We start from the raw sequence: 17,150 nt of genomic DNA on the forward strand, positions 1-17,150 counted from the left end.
GACTTGGGTTAAAAAGAGGGACACTTGGGAGGTATGCATACAGTCCCATGTAAATATCACTGCCATTGCATCATCCCCTCCAACATACAGTTCCACGTAAATATCACTGCCATTGAATCAGCCCCTCCAACCTACAGTCCCATGTAAATATCACTGCCCTCGCATCAGCTTTTCCAACATACAGTCCCATGTAAATATCATTGCCATTGCTCCAGTCCCACAATAGAGATACTCCGTCTCTTCCTGTGACGGGGGCACTCACTTCCCTATGACCACACATAACTATTTCCGGGTTCTAGGCCTGCCTCTGTATCGACGTCATCACTCTGAGCCGTGAGCTGCACAGGAACCAGTGACGCGTGAGTACGTGGCGCAGACGTCAGCGAAACCCCCGGCATAGTCTGAAACAGTGAGCGGTGGTGAGCGGAGAAACGGACGGGGAATTGTGACGCTAAATAGAAACGTATGTACTACTCGCCGTACACATAGGCTTATTGTACGGGAACTATTACTGTACCCTCAGGCAGCGGTGGCTTATCGTGATGTATATCGATGACGTCATAAGAAGGGGCTGAAGGGCAGTGACCAGGGGCTGTGCGGGTGACGTCATTAGTGGTCTGTGTTACTGTGTTGAATTACAGCTTCAATGTATCTTCCGCTCCTGAACTCCAAAGCCGCTGGCCGCTCAGTACGGTCAGGTCACAGCCGCAGGTCCAACCATCACTTATCTTTACTGGTAGGTACTAAAGAAGCATTTACATGCTTGGTGCGGCAGAAGATTGGGGGGAAGGCTGCGCATTCAATGGAGGAGACCACTGTGTTTACATACGGCGATCTCCTCCACTGTCTGAAGACAGGGATTGCTCCTCGTTCTCATACAGCTGCATTGTTTCTGGGCAGCAGGTCAAACCCCTTAGTGCCCTTTCACTGATGTAAACAATGGGGGTTTTAGCTAAACAGCTGCCCTTAATCATTACAGGTGCATTAAAGACTAGAACTTGTCCTGCAAAAGATAAGACCTCATACGAGTACATTGATGATAAAACAAAAAAGTTATAGCTCTTGGAATGCAATAAAAAAAAAAAAAATGTGCATAGTCACTTAGGGGTTAAAAGGCACAGTCTATGGCCCAGAAATGATAATTTAGGTGTAACATAGTACATAAGGCTGAAAAAAGACATTTGTCCATCCAGTTCGGCCTGTCATCCTGCAAGTTGATCCAGAGGAAGGCAAAAAAACCCTGTGAGGTAGAAGCCAATTTTCCTCACTTTAGGGGAATAAAAATTCCTTCCCGACTCCAATCAGGCAATCAGAATAAATCCCTGGATCAACGATCCCTCTCTAGTAGCTATAACCTGTAATATTATTACACTCCAGAAATACATCCAGGCTCCTCTTGAATTCCTTTATTGTACTCACCATCACCACCTCCTCAGGCAGAGAGCTCCATAGTCTCACTGCTCTTACAGTAAAGAATCCTCTTCTATGTTTGTGTACAAACCTTCTTTCCTCTAGACGCAGAGGATGTCCCCTCGTCACAGTCACAGTCCTGGGGATAAATAGATGATGGGAGAGATCTCTGTTCTGACCCCTGATATATTTATACATAGTAATTAGATCTCCCCTCAGTCGTCTTTTTTCTAAAGTGAATAACCCTAATTTTGATAATCTTTCAGGGTACTGTAGTTCCCTTATTCCAGTTATTACTTTAGTTGCCCTCCTCTGGACCCTCTCCAGCTCTGCTATGTCTGCCTTGTTTACAGGAGCCCAGAACTGTACACAGTACTCCATGTGTTGTCTGACTAGCGATTTGTAAAGTGGTAGGACTATGTTCTTATCACGGGAATCTATGCCCCTTCTGATGCAACCCATTATCTTATTGGCCTTGGCAGCAGCTGCCTGACACTGGTTCCTACATCTTAGGCTACTTTCACACTCCCATTTTGGGTGGATCTGTCATGGATTTGTTACAATAATATAACCACATGCATCTGTCATGAATGGATCCGTTCGTATTATCTGTAACCCAGAAAAGACGGATCCGTCATGAACGCCTTTGAAAGGTGCACCCGCACCTTTTCCCGCAACTCCCGTGTGAAAGAGGCCTTAGAAAACCTTCAAACAGTTTACCCACAACAGATGTTAAACTTACCGGCCTATAGTTTCCAGGCTCTATTTTTGGACCCTTTTTGAATATTGGCACCACATTTGCCATGCGCCAGTCCTGTGGGACATTCCCTGTCAGTATAGAGTCTGCAAATATCAGAAATAGGGGTCTGGCTATGACATTACTTAATTCTCTTAGGATACAGGGTGCCTGCACAAACAACAGGGTCACCTGATGAAGTGTTTCATTCATGCATCGGGTGATCTGAGACACATTTTTACAGGCAGATTGCTGAGAACGAGCGTTCGCGGAATTATTGATTAGCTGCCTGAATATTTGGCCATCTAAATCCACCTTTAGGCTGGGTTCACACCTGAGCGTTGCGCAAACGCGCGTTTTTATGCGCGATTTTTTCGCGCGTATTTATGCACGTTTTGTAATAGTAAACGCGCGTTTGGGTGATTGACAGCAGTGTTGTCCAAAGAGTCTATGGCCCAAACGCGCGTCAAACGCGCCAAAAAAAGCTCCTGTACTTGTTTGAGCGTCGGTCGTTTTACAGCGCGATCGTACGCGCTGTAAAACGCCCGGGTGAAAACCATTCCCATAGGGAAGCATTGGTTTCTCTGTGTTGAGCGTTTTACAGCGCGTAGGAACGCGCTGTAAAACGCTCAGGTGTGAACCCAGCCTTAGGCTACTTTCACACTGGCATTTTTGGGTCCGCTTGTGAGATCCGTTTCAGGGATCTCACAAGCGGCCCAAAAACGGATAAGTTAAGCCGCAATGCATTCTGAATGGATAAGGATCCGTTCAGAATGCATAAACTTGAATGCGTTTGGTTTCCGTTGCTTTTGTTAGACGATCACTAAAACGCAGCTTGCAGCATTTTTGTAACCGTCTGACTATGCGGAGCCTAACGGATCCATCTAAACTTACAATGTAAGTCAATGGGGACGGTTCCGTTTTCACTGACACAATATGGTGCAATTGAAAACGAATCAGTCCCCCATTGACTTTGAATGTAAGTCAAGACGGATCCTTTTTGACTTAGACTGTTTTTTAAATTATGAATAATGCAAACAAATCCGTTATTAACAGATACAAGCGTTTGCATTATTCGTGTGGATCGGTCTGTGCAGATACAAGACGGATTCGCACAAAACGCTAGTGTGAAAGTAGCCTTAGAGGCCATTTTACATTGGCTGACTGAACAGGCAGTTTTCATGGATCAGTTTGTTTGCGATCATTGCCTATCTTTACACAGGATGATCTACTGCCTGCAAACAGTGATTTAACCCTTTCCTAAAGCAGTGTTTCCATTTTTCTCTCCTTTCCTTTCCAGGGCCATAAAGTTTATTTTTTTCTCTTCACTTAGCTGTATGAGGGCTGCTTTTTGCAGGACAAGTTGTACGTTATAATGGCACCATTTTATACCGCATGCAATGTATTGTGAAAAAAAAATCCATATTTCTAAATCCATATGTCAGGCCAATTTCCACACAGAAGAAAGAAGCAATGTGTACATGAGATTTGTCTCATATCATATACTTTGCTGGTAGTGTATTATGCTGCGGGTTTTCTGCATGTAAATCCGCATTGTGTCGCATCAAAAACTAAATACAAGAACTTAACAGATTTGTGGAAAACACTGAAGCAAAACTGACTGACAAACGAGTTCTGTGAAGAGGACTGACAGGTTGAAACTGGAGCTATATAGAGGTGTCAGTCAGTGAACAACTGAGGACTGTATGCAACTTGAATCGGTTTTGTCTGCCATTGCATTTGGTGTTTCAGTTTTTCCGTCAGGATTGCATCCGTTTTAGGGTACTTTCACACTTGCGTTTTTCTTTTCCGGCGCCGAGTTCCGTCACAGGGGCTCTATACCGGAAAAGAACTGATCAGTTTTATCCCCATGCATTCTGAATGGAGAGTAATCCGTTCAGTTTGCATCAGGATGTCTTCAGTTCATTTGTTTTGACTGATCAGGCAAAAGAGAAAACCGCAGCATGCGGAAAAAAAACTGAAGACTTGCCTGAACGCCGGTTCCGGCATTTTTTTCCATAGGAATGTATTAGTGCCGGATCCGGCATTCAGAATACCGGAATGCCGGATCCGTCGTTCCGGCATGCGCAGATTGGTAAAAATGTACAAGACGGATCCGTCGGTCCGCATGACAAGCGGAGAGACGGATCTGTCCTTGCAATGCATTTCAGTCAGCGGCAGATCGGCGGATCCGGCGGCCAGTTCCGACTACGGAACTGCCCGCCGGATCACACTGCTGCAAGTGTGAAAGTAGCCTTAGGCTACTTTCACACTAGCGTTTTTACAGATCCGTCATGGATCTGCAAAAACGCTTTGGTTGCAATAATACAACCGCATGCATCCGTCATGAACGGATCTAGTTGTATTATGTCTTCTATAGCCATAACGGATCCGTCATGAACACCATTGAAAGTCAGCGGGGATGGATCAGTTTTCTATAGTGTCAGAGGTAATGGATCCGTCCCCATTATTTTACATTGTGTGTCAGGGCGGATCCGTCTTGCGCCGCACTGGGGTTGGGCGATATCAAAAATATTCAGACGATAACGATATTAAGAAATTTATCGCGATAACTATATATTGGGATAAATACCCGTTTAAAAGAAAAATGGGGATAAAACTGAAGCGTTTTCTTCTGCTATTGAGATCCTATGATGGATCTCAATAGTGGAATTGAAAAATTGAAAACACTGGTGTGAAAGTAGCCTAACACGTGTAAATTAAAACGGTAGAATAAGGACTCATGCACACAAATAGGGGTGGGCGATATGGCCTAAAATCTATATTGTGATATAATTTTAAGCATGTGCGATATGTTATATATCTCAATATATTGTTTTCTATATTTGGGAGGGGTTTAAATTTTATTTTATTTTTTTATTTTTACTTTTTATTTTATATTTGCCTCCTTAAGGGCTAGAACCCTTGTCATATTCACCCTAATAGAGCTCTATTAGGGTGAATAGGACTTTACACTCTCCTTGCTGCCCTGTGCTTTGTGCACACAACAACAGGGAGCTGACCATGGCAGCCAGCCTCTGATCAGCCACCCATCCTCTCCCTCTTATCAGCCCCCTCTGGTAACTCAAGACCCACCCCCCCTCCCTCGCCAGTATTAATCATTGGTGGCAGTGGCCACAGGGTCCCCCCCCATCATTGGTGGCAGTGGGCAGTTCCGATCGGCAGTGTAATGCTGGGGCTCCGATCGGTTACCATGGAAGCCAGGACGCTACTTAAAGGGACACTGACAGGCCCAATAACCATAATTAGCTGTACATATCCATGCACAGGTCTTCTAATGTGCATTTAAAACATATAAGTATCCCCCCTGTCCACATTATGAATACTGCAAACTCGTGTTTTATAACCTGAACTAATCCCTGTTCTTTCTGCCCAAGGGGCGGGGTTTCAGCTTCTCTTGTGCCCAGAGAAGCTGAAACCCCGCCCCTTGGGCAGAAAGAACAGGGATTACTTCAGGTTATAAAACACGAGTTTGCAGTATTCATAATGTGGACCTGTGCATGGATATGTACAGCTAATTATGGTTATTGGGCCTGTCAGTGTCCCTTTAAGTCCTGGCTACCATGGTATGTTAGTGAGCAGCATTATACTCACGTGCACCGTGGCCGCCGGTCGCTCCTTCTTCTCATAGGTCTGTGCGGCGCATTGCTAATGCTATAAGTATTAGCAATGCGCCGCACAGACAGACGAAGGAGCGACCGGCGGCCACGGCGCGCGTGAGTATAATGCTGCTCACTAACATACCATGGCAGCCAGGACTTCAGTAGCGTGACTCCTGGCTGCCATGGTAACCGATCTTCACTACCGCTCTGTGGTCATATCGCGGTCCGGTGATATGCACAAAATACATATCGTGGCACAAATTTATATCGCCCACCCCTACACACAAACATATTTTATTTCCGTGTCCGTTCTGTTTTTGTATACTGAACCATTCATTTCAATGTGTCTGCAAAAAAACCAAAGTTACTCCATGTGCATTCCGTTTCGCAAAAAAAAAAATATAGAACATGTCCTATTGTCTACATTACAGACAAGGATAGGACTGTTCTATTAGGGCCAGCTGTTCCGTTCCACAAAATACGGAATGCATACAGTTGTCATCCGTGTTTTTTGTTGATCCGTTTTTTGCGCGCCGCAACATACATATAGTTGTGTGTATGAGCTTTAAGACTAAGCATCTCCAAGCAACCAACCATCAGCGAAAAACATACTGTATCCAGATGTCATGTGTTCGCTGTCAGTTTATTTTTTTGTTTCACTGACCCATTGACTTGAATGTGCCATCCAGAATTTGTTTTAATATGTCCTTTGAACGTAATTTTTCAAGTAAAATCATATAAAACCCTTTTTTTCTGTCATTTTGGTGTTTTCTTTCCCCCGAATAATCAATGAAGTTATCGGCAACTAAACGATTATTCGAAGAATTGTTAGCTGCAGCCCTGATTCCATATAAAAATGCACTGCTTGGAATTGGGTTTGCTATTTTACTTTTGTCTGTCGACTAATGTCTGGTCACTTCAATTGTTTCCTTTTTTCCTGTTTGCCTGAAAAAAAAAGTTTTCTCAAAACGCTCTGGGGGAATTTTATTCAATTGTATCATAAAAAGTTGCACATTTTTGTACAAGCCATACTACCCTTTTTCTCATGCTCTTGAAAAGATAGCAAAGTACGTTTACTATATATATATTTCCATATAAACCGTGAAACGTTGTTTTTCCTCCCAAACTGTCTAAATGTGTTTTATTCAGAAAAGCATAGTATGACGTGTAATAATTTCAGATTTTTTTTCACAGCTGGCCCAGGACCCATGAACGCTCGTAAACGTCACGGTTCCCGAAACATTGAGAACGGAGTATACGTAGGACCCCCACAGACACAGGTCCTGCCCTCCCAAGTCACCCCAGAAGTTTTACAACTTCCTACTCTTGTGCCACCAACTGATAACATGTCTTGCCGGGATCGCACTGCTGAGTTTATGTCTGCTTGCAAGTCTTTGCGTGGACGCCAGGTAAGTGCTGTTATGAAAGGGAAAAACATAAGGTCAGGGGTATTGCACGTAGTACTGGGTTCACACCAGCATTCCTCCATTAGAGGAGCAGAACTACAAAACTGATGGAAGTGGCAGGTACGGCACATAACTGACATAATTGGAACGCAGTAAAATGTATTTTATATTAAAAATTACATTTTTGGTGGGCTTTGCAGAGTTTTTATTACCTTTTTATGTATAACTTTTTTATTTTAAATCCTGTTTCGGATTACTATTTTCTGACTTTATTTCAAACTTATAGGGGAGATTTATCTTCACCCTTGCGCCTGAATAGTGGTGTTAAACAGTCACAAACTAGGTGTGTGCAACTTTTTAACTGCGACTTTTTACAACAATAGTTGCATCTCCTGGTTTTACGCTGCTCTCGCCCAATCTTTTTATGTACTTACTGTATTAAACATTATTGTATGTTTCCGATCTGCAAAAACACGGATCACAAACGGAAATGGAAAAACGAAACGGCAAAATGGTACGGAAACGCTAGTGAAACAAAAATACGGACTGCAAAACCTTATGGTCATGTTCAAGAGGCCCTACACTGGATGTCTGGATCCAGCACTGCCGGGCGCTACCTGACATCCAGTTGCAGTCTGTAAATGTGCCAAGAATCCCTAGCGCTAGTCTGAAACTAGCCTAAGGACACTGAGTATCATGGCTGAGAACTCTTTATTGCCAGTGGGACCCCAGTGATGAGCAGTTCAGTTCTTTTTAGCATTACACAGAATTTTAATTTTAGTATAAATATAAACTCTAGTCCTCATTAAAATGAAACTTTTATTAAAGGGGTCATCAGAAATATGCTTATTATATTAGGTTATTTCCGCCACAGTCTGTGACTTTTCCCTGCTCACGCCAGGTCTAAAAAAAAAAAAAAAGAAAATGGTCTAAATTTAAGCCAGCAAGGAAGCTAGCTAACATTTAGACCGGTGCTGATGTCCTTTTGGCATCCGTATTGCATCAGTTTTTTGCGGATTCATTTTAACAATGCCTATCTTTGTCTGCAAAACGGACAAGAACAGGACATGATGTATATTTTTTGTGGGGCTACGGAACGGACATACAGATGCAGACATGAATGGGTCCGCATACTAACCGCAAAAAAAAAAAAACGGAACTGGCACGGAAAAAAAATGTTTGTGTGTATGAGGCCTAACTCGCAATGCTCTTATTGCTTATTTGATGACCTGACACATGTAAGTAAGTTATTGAACTGGTGTTGTAACTTTAAAGGATATGGACACCTTTGAACTGGATATTAAATAATGAAAAATTAAGCAACATGTCACCCCTACCAAGCTTGGAATGGACATCCCAAATTAAGCCACTAGCTGTAACTCTGACTTCCAGAATATCGAGCATTACCTGCCTTTATATACACATGTACACTCCCAGAGATAACATTGAGATGAATGATAATGTTGACGAATGGGCTCAGGATTACCCTGCTTCGACTCGCCTGGATATACTGCAATCTATTGATGGCACCAAGAAATTCCTACTCTCTGCACAATATGTAAAAATGTTAAAGTAGTCTATACCGCTTTCTTAGGGTACTTTCACACTAGCGTCCAAGAGCCAATCCGTCCCACTCGTGTGAAAGAGGCCTTAACCCCTTAAGGACACGGGGCGTACGCCCTTGTGCCCTGGTACTTAAGGACACAGGCGGTGATGGGAACCGACGTGCCTGCTCAAATCATTGAGCAGGCACTTGGGGCAAATGCGTCGGGGGGACCCCCCCCCCCCCATGTATGCGATCGCAGAAAATTGACCTGCGGTTTTCTGCGTTTCCGGGTTATTTGGATCTCTGAAGACCCGATAACCCGGAACAGGATGGTGATGGTGGTGTGATTTCACCCCACCAATCGCCATCCAGCGATCCTGAGTGGTGATGGTGACATCACCACTCAGGATTGCTTTCTGATTGGTCTGTGGGCGGTCCGGCGAGATATTCAAAAGAGGCAGGCGCTCCTCTTCTCCTCCTTTTTGTGTTCCGGAGCTGGAGGAGAGAGGAGCTACCTGCACGTGTCTGCCATCGCTGCCAGCACCCCGATTTGTGCCCCCAGGACCCGATCTCTGCCCCCAGCACCCTATCAGGTACATAGGGACAGCATAGGGAAAGTTTGGGTTAGGCAGGGGAAAAAAAGGGAAAGGTAGTTTTTTTTAACTTTGATTGCATCACCCTAAGTTAGGGTGTCTGGGGTCCACAGCACACCTCATTTTTTGTGTACGCAGACTGTGGCCGGCACTTAGCGCATCGCACACCCCACCGCTGATTAACTTCGGGCGGTTTAGAATTTTTTTCCCCCACATTCTTTGCCCCTTTTTTAGTTAGTTTATTTTCTGTTAGTTTTAGGGTGAGTTTGTGAACACCCGTGCCCCCACACACACGCACACCAAATAAAGAGTTACACACATGCACATATACACGCAGACACACACTCCCCTATGGCCCGCCGGACGTTCTCGGCCGAGGAGGCATACGCCCAGCTTGCCTCCGACTCCGAGAGTCCCAGTGAGGATGAGGATGACCCCACATTCCTGTTGTCATCCGCATCCTCCTCTTCATCTAGCGATGATGATCAGCCCCCAAGGCGGCGGAGACGCCGCCAGGCGGAGCAAGGGGACCGCCATGTTAGGGACCCTGTGGCCCACACTAGTACGAGCAGCTCTGGGGCTCGTACTGGTTTCCCGGCCCACCAGTTAAATCCACCGGAGCACCCTGCCGGTTAACTAGTCTGGTGTAGCCCAGAGCGATATGAGCCTGTGATTCCTGATTTTGTAGGCCAATCAGGAATCCAGATTTCCACAGTGGGCTACACTGAATATGACTTTTTTTTTTTTTTGTCATTTTTTTCAGTGACCCACTGGTAAATCTGATGGTGGAGCAGACGAATCTGTACACCCAACAGTTCGTCGCTCAACACCCGGGCTCCTTTTTGGCCAGGCCCGGTGGCTGGACGCCGGTCAGTGCAGCCAAAATAAGGACATTTTGGGGCCTTGTGCTGCATATGGGCCTGGTCAAGAAACCCAGTGCCAGGCTGTACTTGAGTGGGGACGTCCTATACCAGATCCCACTCTACAGTACGGCCATGACACGCTCCCGGTTTGAGGCCATCCGGAAATGTTAGCATTATTCCGATAATGCAGCATGTCCCCCCGAGGTGATCCTGCCCATGACCGTCTGTATAAGATACGGCCGGTCATTGATCACATTGGGGACAAATTCATGGAGGCCTATGTACCTGGAAGGGAGGTCGCGGTTGATGAGTCTCATTGCGTTCAAGGGGAGACTCATTTTCCGCCAGTATGTGCCTTCCAAGCGGGCGAGGTATGGCGTGAAGCTATACAAAATTTGTGAGAGTACCTCAGGGTACACTTACAAATTTCGTGTATACGAGGGGCGAGATTCCCGGATTCAACCCCCAGAATGTCCCCCCACTCTGGGTGTTACCGGGAAACTTGTGTGGGACCTTATGCACCCACTGCTGGATAAGGGTTACCACCTGTACGTGGATAACTTTTATACCAGTATCCCCTTGTTCCAGTCCCTTGCCGCCAGATCCACGTCCGCTTGTGGGACCGTGCGGAAAAATCAACGCGGCCTCCCTGCCCACCCCCTCCAGGTACCTATCCCCAGGGGTGAGACCCGTGCCCTTACCACTGGAAACCTGTTGCTGGTCAGGTATAAGGACAAGAGGGATGTCCTTATGCTGTCCACAATTCATGGTAACGGCATCACCCCTGTCCCTGTGCGAGGTACGGCGGCAACGGTCCTCAAGCCCGATTGTATCGTCGACTACAATCGGTATATGGGAGGAGTTGATCTCTCGGATCAAGTCCTCAAGCCATATAACGCCCAAAACCCGGGCATGGTACAAAAAAGTTGCGGTCTACTTGGTACAGGTTGCCATGTACAACTCTTTTGTACTATCCTGAAGCGCTGGCAGCACAGGGACATTCCTCCAATTCTATGAGGCAGTCCTCAAGGCCCTGATCTTTTCGGACCGGGAAAGAGCAGGCCGGAGTACCTCGGGAACTGGAGGCGCCCGGATCGTCCCTGGCCAACACTTTCCAGATGTGGTCCCCCATACTGGAAAGAAGGGACGAACCCCAAAAAAGTGCAGAGTGTGTCGCAGGAGGGGGATACGGAAGGACACCACCACTCAGTGCGACACGTGCCCCGATTATCCGGGCCTCTGCATTGACGGTTGCTTCAGGGAGTATCACACTTCCATGGAGTACTAAATTTATATCCCAAGTTAGCACTGACATCGGATAAAAAAAAAACTGGTTCTCAGACTTGAGACTTGGTGGTCGTAAACTGCTGTATCAGTAAAAGGGAGGCCGCAAAAGGAAAGGACCGACATGGTTTCTGGAAGGCCGATTTTGATGGCCTTTTTTATTGACACCATATCCCTTTTGAAGCCCCCCTGTTGCCCCCTAGAGTAAAAACTCCCTAAAAGTGACCCCATCTAAGAAACTACACCCCTCAAGGTATTGAAAACTGATTATACAAACTTTATTAACCCTTTAGGTGTTCCTCAACAGTTAATGGCAAATGGAGATTAAATATCAGAATTTCAATTTTTGGTAACCTTGCCTCACAAAAATGTAATATAGAGCAACCAAAAATCATATTTACCCTAAAAATACTCCCCAAAAAAATGCCACCTCATCCCGTAGTTTCCAAAATGGGGTCACTTTTAGGGAGTTTCTACTCCAGGGGGGTTGAAACAGGACACGGTGTAAATAAACCGGTCCATAAAAATCAGCCCTCCAAAAACCAAACGGCGCACCTTTCACTCTACGCCCCGCTGTGTGGCCGTACAGTAGTTTACGGCCACATATTGGGTGTTTCTGTAAACGGCAGAGTCAGGGCAATAAAGATACAGTCTTGTTTGGCAGTTAACCCTTGATTTGTTAGTGGAAAACATGGGTTAAAATGGAAAATAAGGCAAAAAAATGAAATTTTCACATTTCATCCCCATTTGCCAATAACTCTTGTGCAACACCTAAAGGGTTAACGACGTATGTAAAATCAGTTTTGAATACCTTGAGGGGTGTAGTTTCTTAGATGGGGTCACTTTTAGGGAGTTTCTACTCCAGGGGTGCATCAGGGAGGCTTCAAATGGGACATGGTGTAAATAAACCAGTCCATAAAAATCAGCCCTACAAAAACCAAACGGCGCATCTTTCACTCTACGCCCCGCTGTGTGGCCGTACAGTAGTTTACGGCCACATATTGGGTGTTTCTGTAAACGGCAGTCAGGGCAATAAAGATACAGTCTTGTTTGGCGGTTAACCCTTGCTTTGTTAGTGGAAAAAATGGGTTAAAATGAAATATTAGACAAAAAAAATGAAATTCCCAAATGTCATCACCATTTGCCAATAACTCTTGTGCAACACCTAAAGGGTTAACAACGTATGTAAAATCAGTTTTGAATACCTTGAGGGGTGTAGTTTCTTAGATGGGGTCATTTTTGGGTGGTTTCTATTATGTAAGCCTCGCAACGCGACTTCAGACCTGAACTGGTCCCTAAAAATTGAGTTTTTGTAAATTTCAGAAAAATTTCAAGATTTGCTTCTAAACTTCTAAGCCTTATAACCTCCCCAAAAAATAAAATATCATACCCAAAAAAAATCAAACATGAAGTAGACATATGGGGAATGTAAAGTCATCACAATTTTTGGGGGTATTACAGAAGTAGAGAAACTGAAACTTTGACATTTTCTAATTTTTACAAATTTTTGTTAAATTTGGTATTTTTTGGTGCAAAAAAAAAATTTTTTTTTACTTAACTTTACCAGTGTCATGAAGTACAATATGTGACGAAAAAACAATGTCAGAACGGCCTGGATAAGTCAAAGCGTTTTAAAGTTATCAGCACTTAAATTGACACTGGTCAGATTTGCAAAAAATGGCCTGGTCCTAAGGTGTAATAAGGCTGTGTCCTTAAGGGGTTAAAGGGATTTGTCATCAGTAATGAGGCCTATAACCTAAACATATGGCGATGTCCCTAGTAATACACTGAATCCTAAAGTGACTTTATCAAATGCGCCTGTGGCTCTATAATCATAAAAAACTGGTTTATATCACCTGTCACTCACTTCAAAATGTGTCCAAGGGGACGTCTCATGGTGAAGGGTGCCCGGCTGCAGCCATCTCGTCTTGGTGCCCAGCGCCGCCTTCTGAAGTGAAATCGCCGCCCTCCTTTTCATTAGATCCGCCTACCTTAGTTCATCGCCGCCTCTCTAACGTCCGCTCGCTTCAGCCAGATCCCTATACCTAGTGCGCACGCGCGCGGAAATTGAGCAGATGTTGCAATAACGCCTGTACAAGCGTCATAGACGCCTGTTCAGGCCAGTTTACTCCCTGAAAAAAGTGTAAGGCATACCAATGCACCTTATACTTTTCCTGCCATTCATCAGCGCTGTGAGCTGCATCGGCAGTGCAGCAATCCTGCTGCTGCCTGAAACAACCAATAACAAAGCTCCTTACAGTAAGGAGCTTTGTTATTGGTCGGTTTGAACGGGCTGCTAGAGCATATGCACCCCACTCTGAAGTGATGAGGGAGGTGCGGAGTAAGCGGCCTGGCTGTGCAGTGAAATTTAGTGGGGGTCCCAGCTCTGAGCTCCCCACTGATCTCTATAATGAGCCTGAAGCACTCAGCCGGTGCTCTTTCTCCTCACTGCTCAGCGCGATACTGCAAATGGCTTCAATAGAAAGTCTAAGGGACCGTCTTCACTGCCGCACGGCCATTAACAATGAAGACCGACTTTGCAGTGCAGTCTGGAGTGAGTGCCCCACAGGCTATTATAGCCCAGTAATAAAGTACAGCCCAATATAGTGGATCTTCACTGTACTTTATCACTTGGCTATAATAACCTGCTGTGCATTTGCTCCAGACCCCCCCCAGGGGCTTATTAACCCTATCCTGGAGGGAGGGGAGCAATGTTATTTACATGGGACTGTTGGAGAAGCTGACGCGAGGGCACGTTCACACCGCCACCGTTTATTTTTGTTCTGCTCTGTTAAATGAGCAGAACAACAAAAATAACGCTAGTGCCGGATCGGGTACCTAACTGACAGGAATGGAGCTTAGCAGACTCGTCTGACTATAATGAAGTCCGTTCAAGTTTCCATTCAGGATCTTGTCTTTTTGCCTGGTCTTTTTGACAGAATCTGCGACAGACGCCCCAAATGGAGCCTCCAGCGCAGGTGTGAACAAGTCTAAGACTACTTTTACACTGGCGTTTTGGCTTTCCGTTTGAGATCCGTTCAGGGCTCCCACAAGCGGTCCAAAACGGATCCGTTTGCATTCTAATGCATTCTGAATGGAAAAGGATCCGCTCAAAATGCATCAGTTTGCATCAGTTCAGTCTCCATTCCGCTTTGTCCACCTGATGAAACGGAGTCAAACGGATCCGTCCTGGCACACAATGTAAGTCAATGGGGATGGATCCGTTTTCAGTGACACAATAGAAAACGGATCGCCCCCCGCCATTGACTTCTAATGGTGTTCAAGACGGATCCGTCTTGGCTATGTTAAAGATAATACAAATGGATCCGTTCTGAACGGATGCATGCGGTTGTATTATCTGAACAGATCCGCACAAAACGCGAGTGTGAAAGTAGCCTAAGCCTACTTATTATGTATTTGTATTATTGCAACCTTCATACTCCTCCTCGGGTAAAAATACTTCTCAAAAATGGTTAGAGGAATATTTTTACTCTTCCGGAAAAAAGTTTAGAAATACATATTTGGTATCGCTGTGTCCGCAACAACGCCCTGCTCTATAAAAATATCACATGATCTAGCCCGTCCAGTGAACGATGTTAAAAAATGATTACACAGGCTGTATATAGGGGGAAAGACCACACAATTCATTTTGGAGGGGTAAGATAGCAGTGTTCTGGATGCACATATCCAGCATATATTACCAAGAAGGTCATGTCCATCTGAGAAAAGTCTGAAAGTAGGAGCAGGGTGCAAACTGCATGTTAATAGGGGAGTGAAAATAAATGAAGGAGCCAAGTAGTCTTAACGTGGACCTTTCGCATCTCCAGACATGTCTGTTTTAGTAAACACTTGCATTCTCCATGCAATAATAGTTCTTTTGGCTCTGATATCTCATTCCTCTGTTATCTCTACTAGAGGTTGATGAATAAATTGTCAGCAGCTTGCAGTAAGGCTGGGTTCACACAGGCGAGATTTCCACGCGGGTGCAATGCGTGAGGTGAACGCATTGCACCCGCACTGAATCCGGACCCATTCACTTCTATGGGGCTGTGCAGATGAGCTGTGATTTTCACGCGTCACTTGTGCGTTGCATGAAAATCGCAGCATGCTCTATATTGTGCGTTAATCATGTAACGCAGGCCCCTTAGAAGTGAATGAGGTTGCGTGAAAATCGCAAGCAAGTGCAGATGCAGTGCGATTTTCACGCATGGTTGCTAAGATGACGCATTATAAGGGAAAATAATTACATCTACACAACACCGAACCCAAACCTAAACTTCAGTGAAGAAGTTCGGGTCTGGGTACTACTTTCAGTTTTTTATCACGCGCGTGCAAAACGCATTGCACCCGCGCGATAAACTGAACAACGGAACGCAATCGCAGTCAAAACTGACTGCAATTTGGTACCTACTCGCACAGGTTTGCCGCAATGCACCCGGGACGCATCCTGAGCCAAAACGTGACGCCCGTGTGAACCCAGCCTAAAAGTACAGATGGGTGTCCCTGTTGCAAATGTTTTGGAAACAAATTTCCCCCTGAGGCCTCATGCACGCGGCCGCTGTGTGTTCTGCTTTCATTTATTTTATTTCCTTTTTCATTTCCAGAATGGTGTACAGCTGTCCAATCCCTCTCTCAATGCTGTAAAACAGAGGAGTGAATTTACTCTTATGGCCAAGTAAGAAGCAGCAATACCGCATACATATACAATAATCTTTGTAAAGACTGGTTTTTGCAATAGTTTATGAAATGCAATGTGGAATTCTGTAAGGAAGGGGAGACTAAAACAACTTTCTTTTTACTCCAAGATGCACACAGTTTGTTATAGGAACAATAGACTGACTTGATTTGAATATTTAAGTGGGTTTTCAAAGTGCTTCATACGGATAGGTCATCAGTATCTGATGGGTGAGGGGTCCAACAGCCAGGACCCCTGTTGATCTGTTGTTTGAGAAGGCACTAGCACTGGGGTCCTAAGTGTCGGACTCCCAATGGTCAGATACTAAAAAACACTTGGAAAACATCTTTAAATATAATAGGAAAGTACTGAAAACCGTGATGGAGATCTCTCCGTATTGACACACTGTCTAAGTAAGGGAACAGTCTCTCCCCAGTGCACCATACCCATGATTATTAGATAGTCTAACAATAAAATTTAGTCATAACCGGTGTTGCCTTCCACCACTTTTCTAATCTAACTTAAAGGGGTTATCCAATACTATAAAAATGTCGGGCCCCTCACAGTGAATATACTTACCCCACTCCTGGTCCCCGCACCGCCGCGGCAGCTTCTCCCTGTGCGCAGATGAAAACATCCGGTGTCGGGGGGGGGGGGGGGGGGACATCAATGGCAGGTGTGGCCGAGCCTCCGCAGCATCGCAGGTGACGCTAGGGAGGCTCCCCCGCCTGCCATTGGCCGCTATCTCCCCCGAATGTTTTCATCCGCGCACGGGGAGAAGCTGCAGCGACGATGCAGGGACCAGCAGCGTGGTAAGTATATTCACTGTAAGGGGCCTGGCATATGGGGGACATTTTTATAGTATTGGATAACCCCTTTAATAAATGAGTTGATGTAATAAGTGTCACATAGGTTTCATAATTAACGACTTCAGTTTGTCTAAACTTGCTTGCCCATGTCATTGGAGAGAGGGACTTCTGGAAGTAACTTTCTCTCTCATGCAACAAGGATCAG

General features: G+C 45.1%; 1 protein-coding gene across 2 annotated transcripts in view; it reads left to right on the forward strand.

The window, feature by feature from the left end:
- The first annotated feature begins 337 nt into the window (after positions 1 to 337).
- Positions 338 to 17,150, forward strand: part of STX5 (syntaxin 5) — a 33,159-nt gene continuing 16,346 nt past the window's right edge. The window contains exons 1-3 of one of the 2 annotated variants that reach the window (XM_044269931.1): positions 338 to 463; positions 6,964 to 7,178; positions 16,066 to 16,136. In XM_044269931.1, the coding sequence (XP_044125866.1) occupies positions 6,978 to 7,178; positions 16,066 to 16,136 (272 nt within the window). In that variant the 5' untranslated portion in view covers positions 338 to 463; positions 6,964 to 6,977. Of the gene's footprint in view, positions 464 to 539; positions 737 to 6,963; positions 7,179 to 16,065; positions 16,137 to 17,150 lie in introns of those variants that run through there. The other variant, XM_044269932.1, reaches the window with a different exon arrangement.

This window comes from Bufo gargarizans, chromosome 10 (assembly GCF_014858855.1).
Source record: "Bufo gargarizans isolate SCDJY-AF-19 chromosome 10, ASM1485885v1, whole genome shotgun sequence".
Taxonomy (NCBI): domain Eukaryota; kingdom Metazoa; phylum Chordata; class Amphibia; order Anura; family Bufonidae; genus Bufo; species Bufo gargarizans.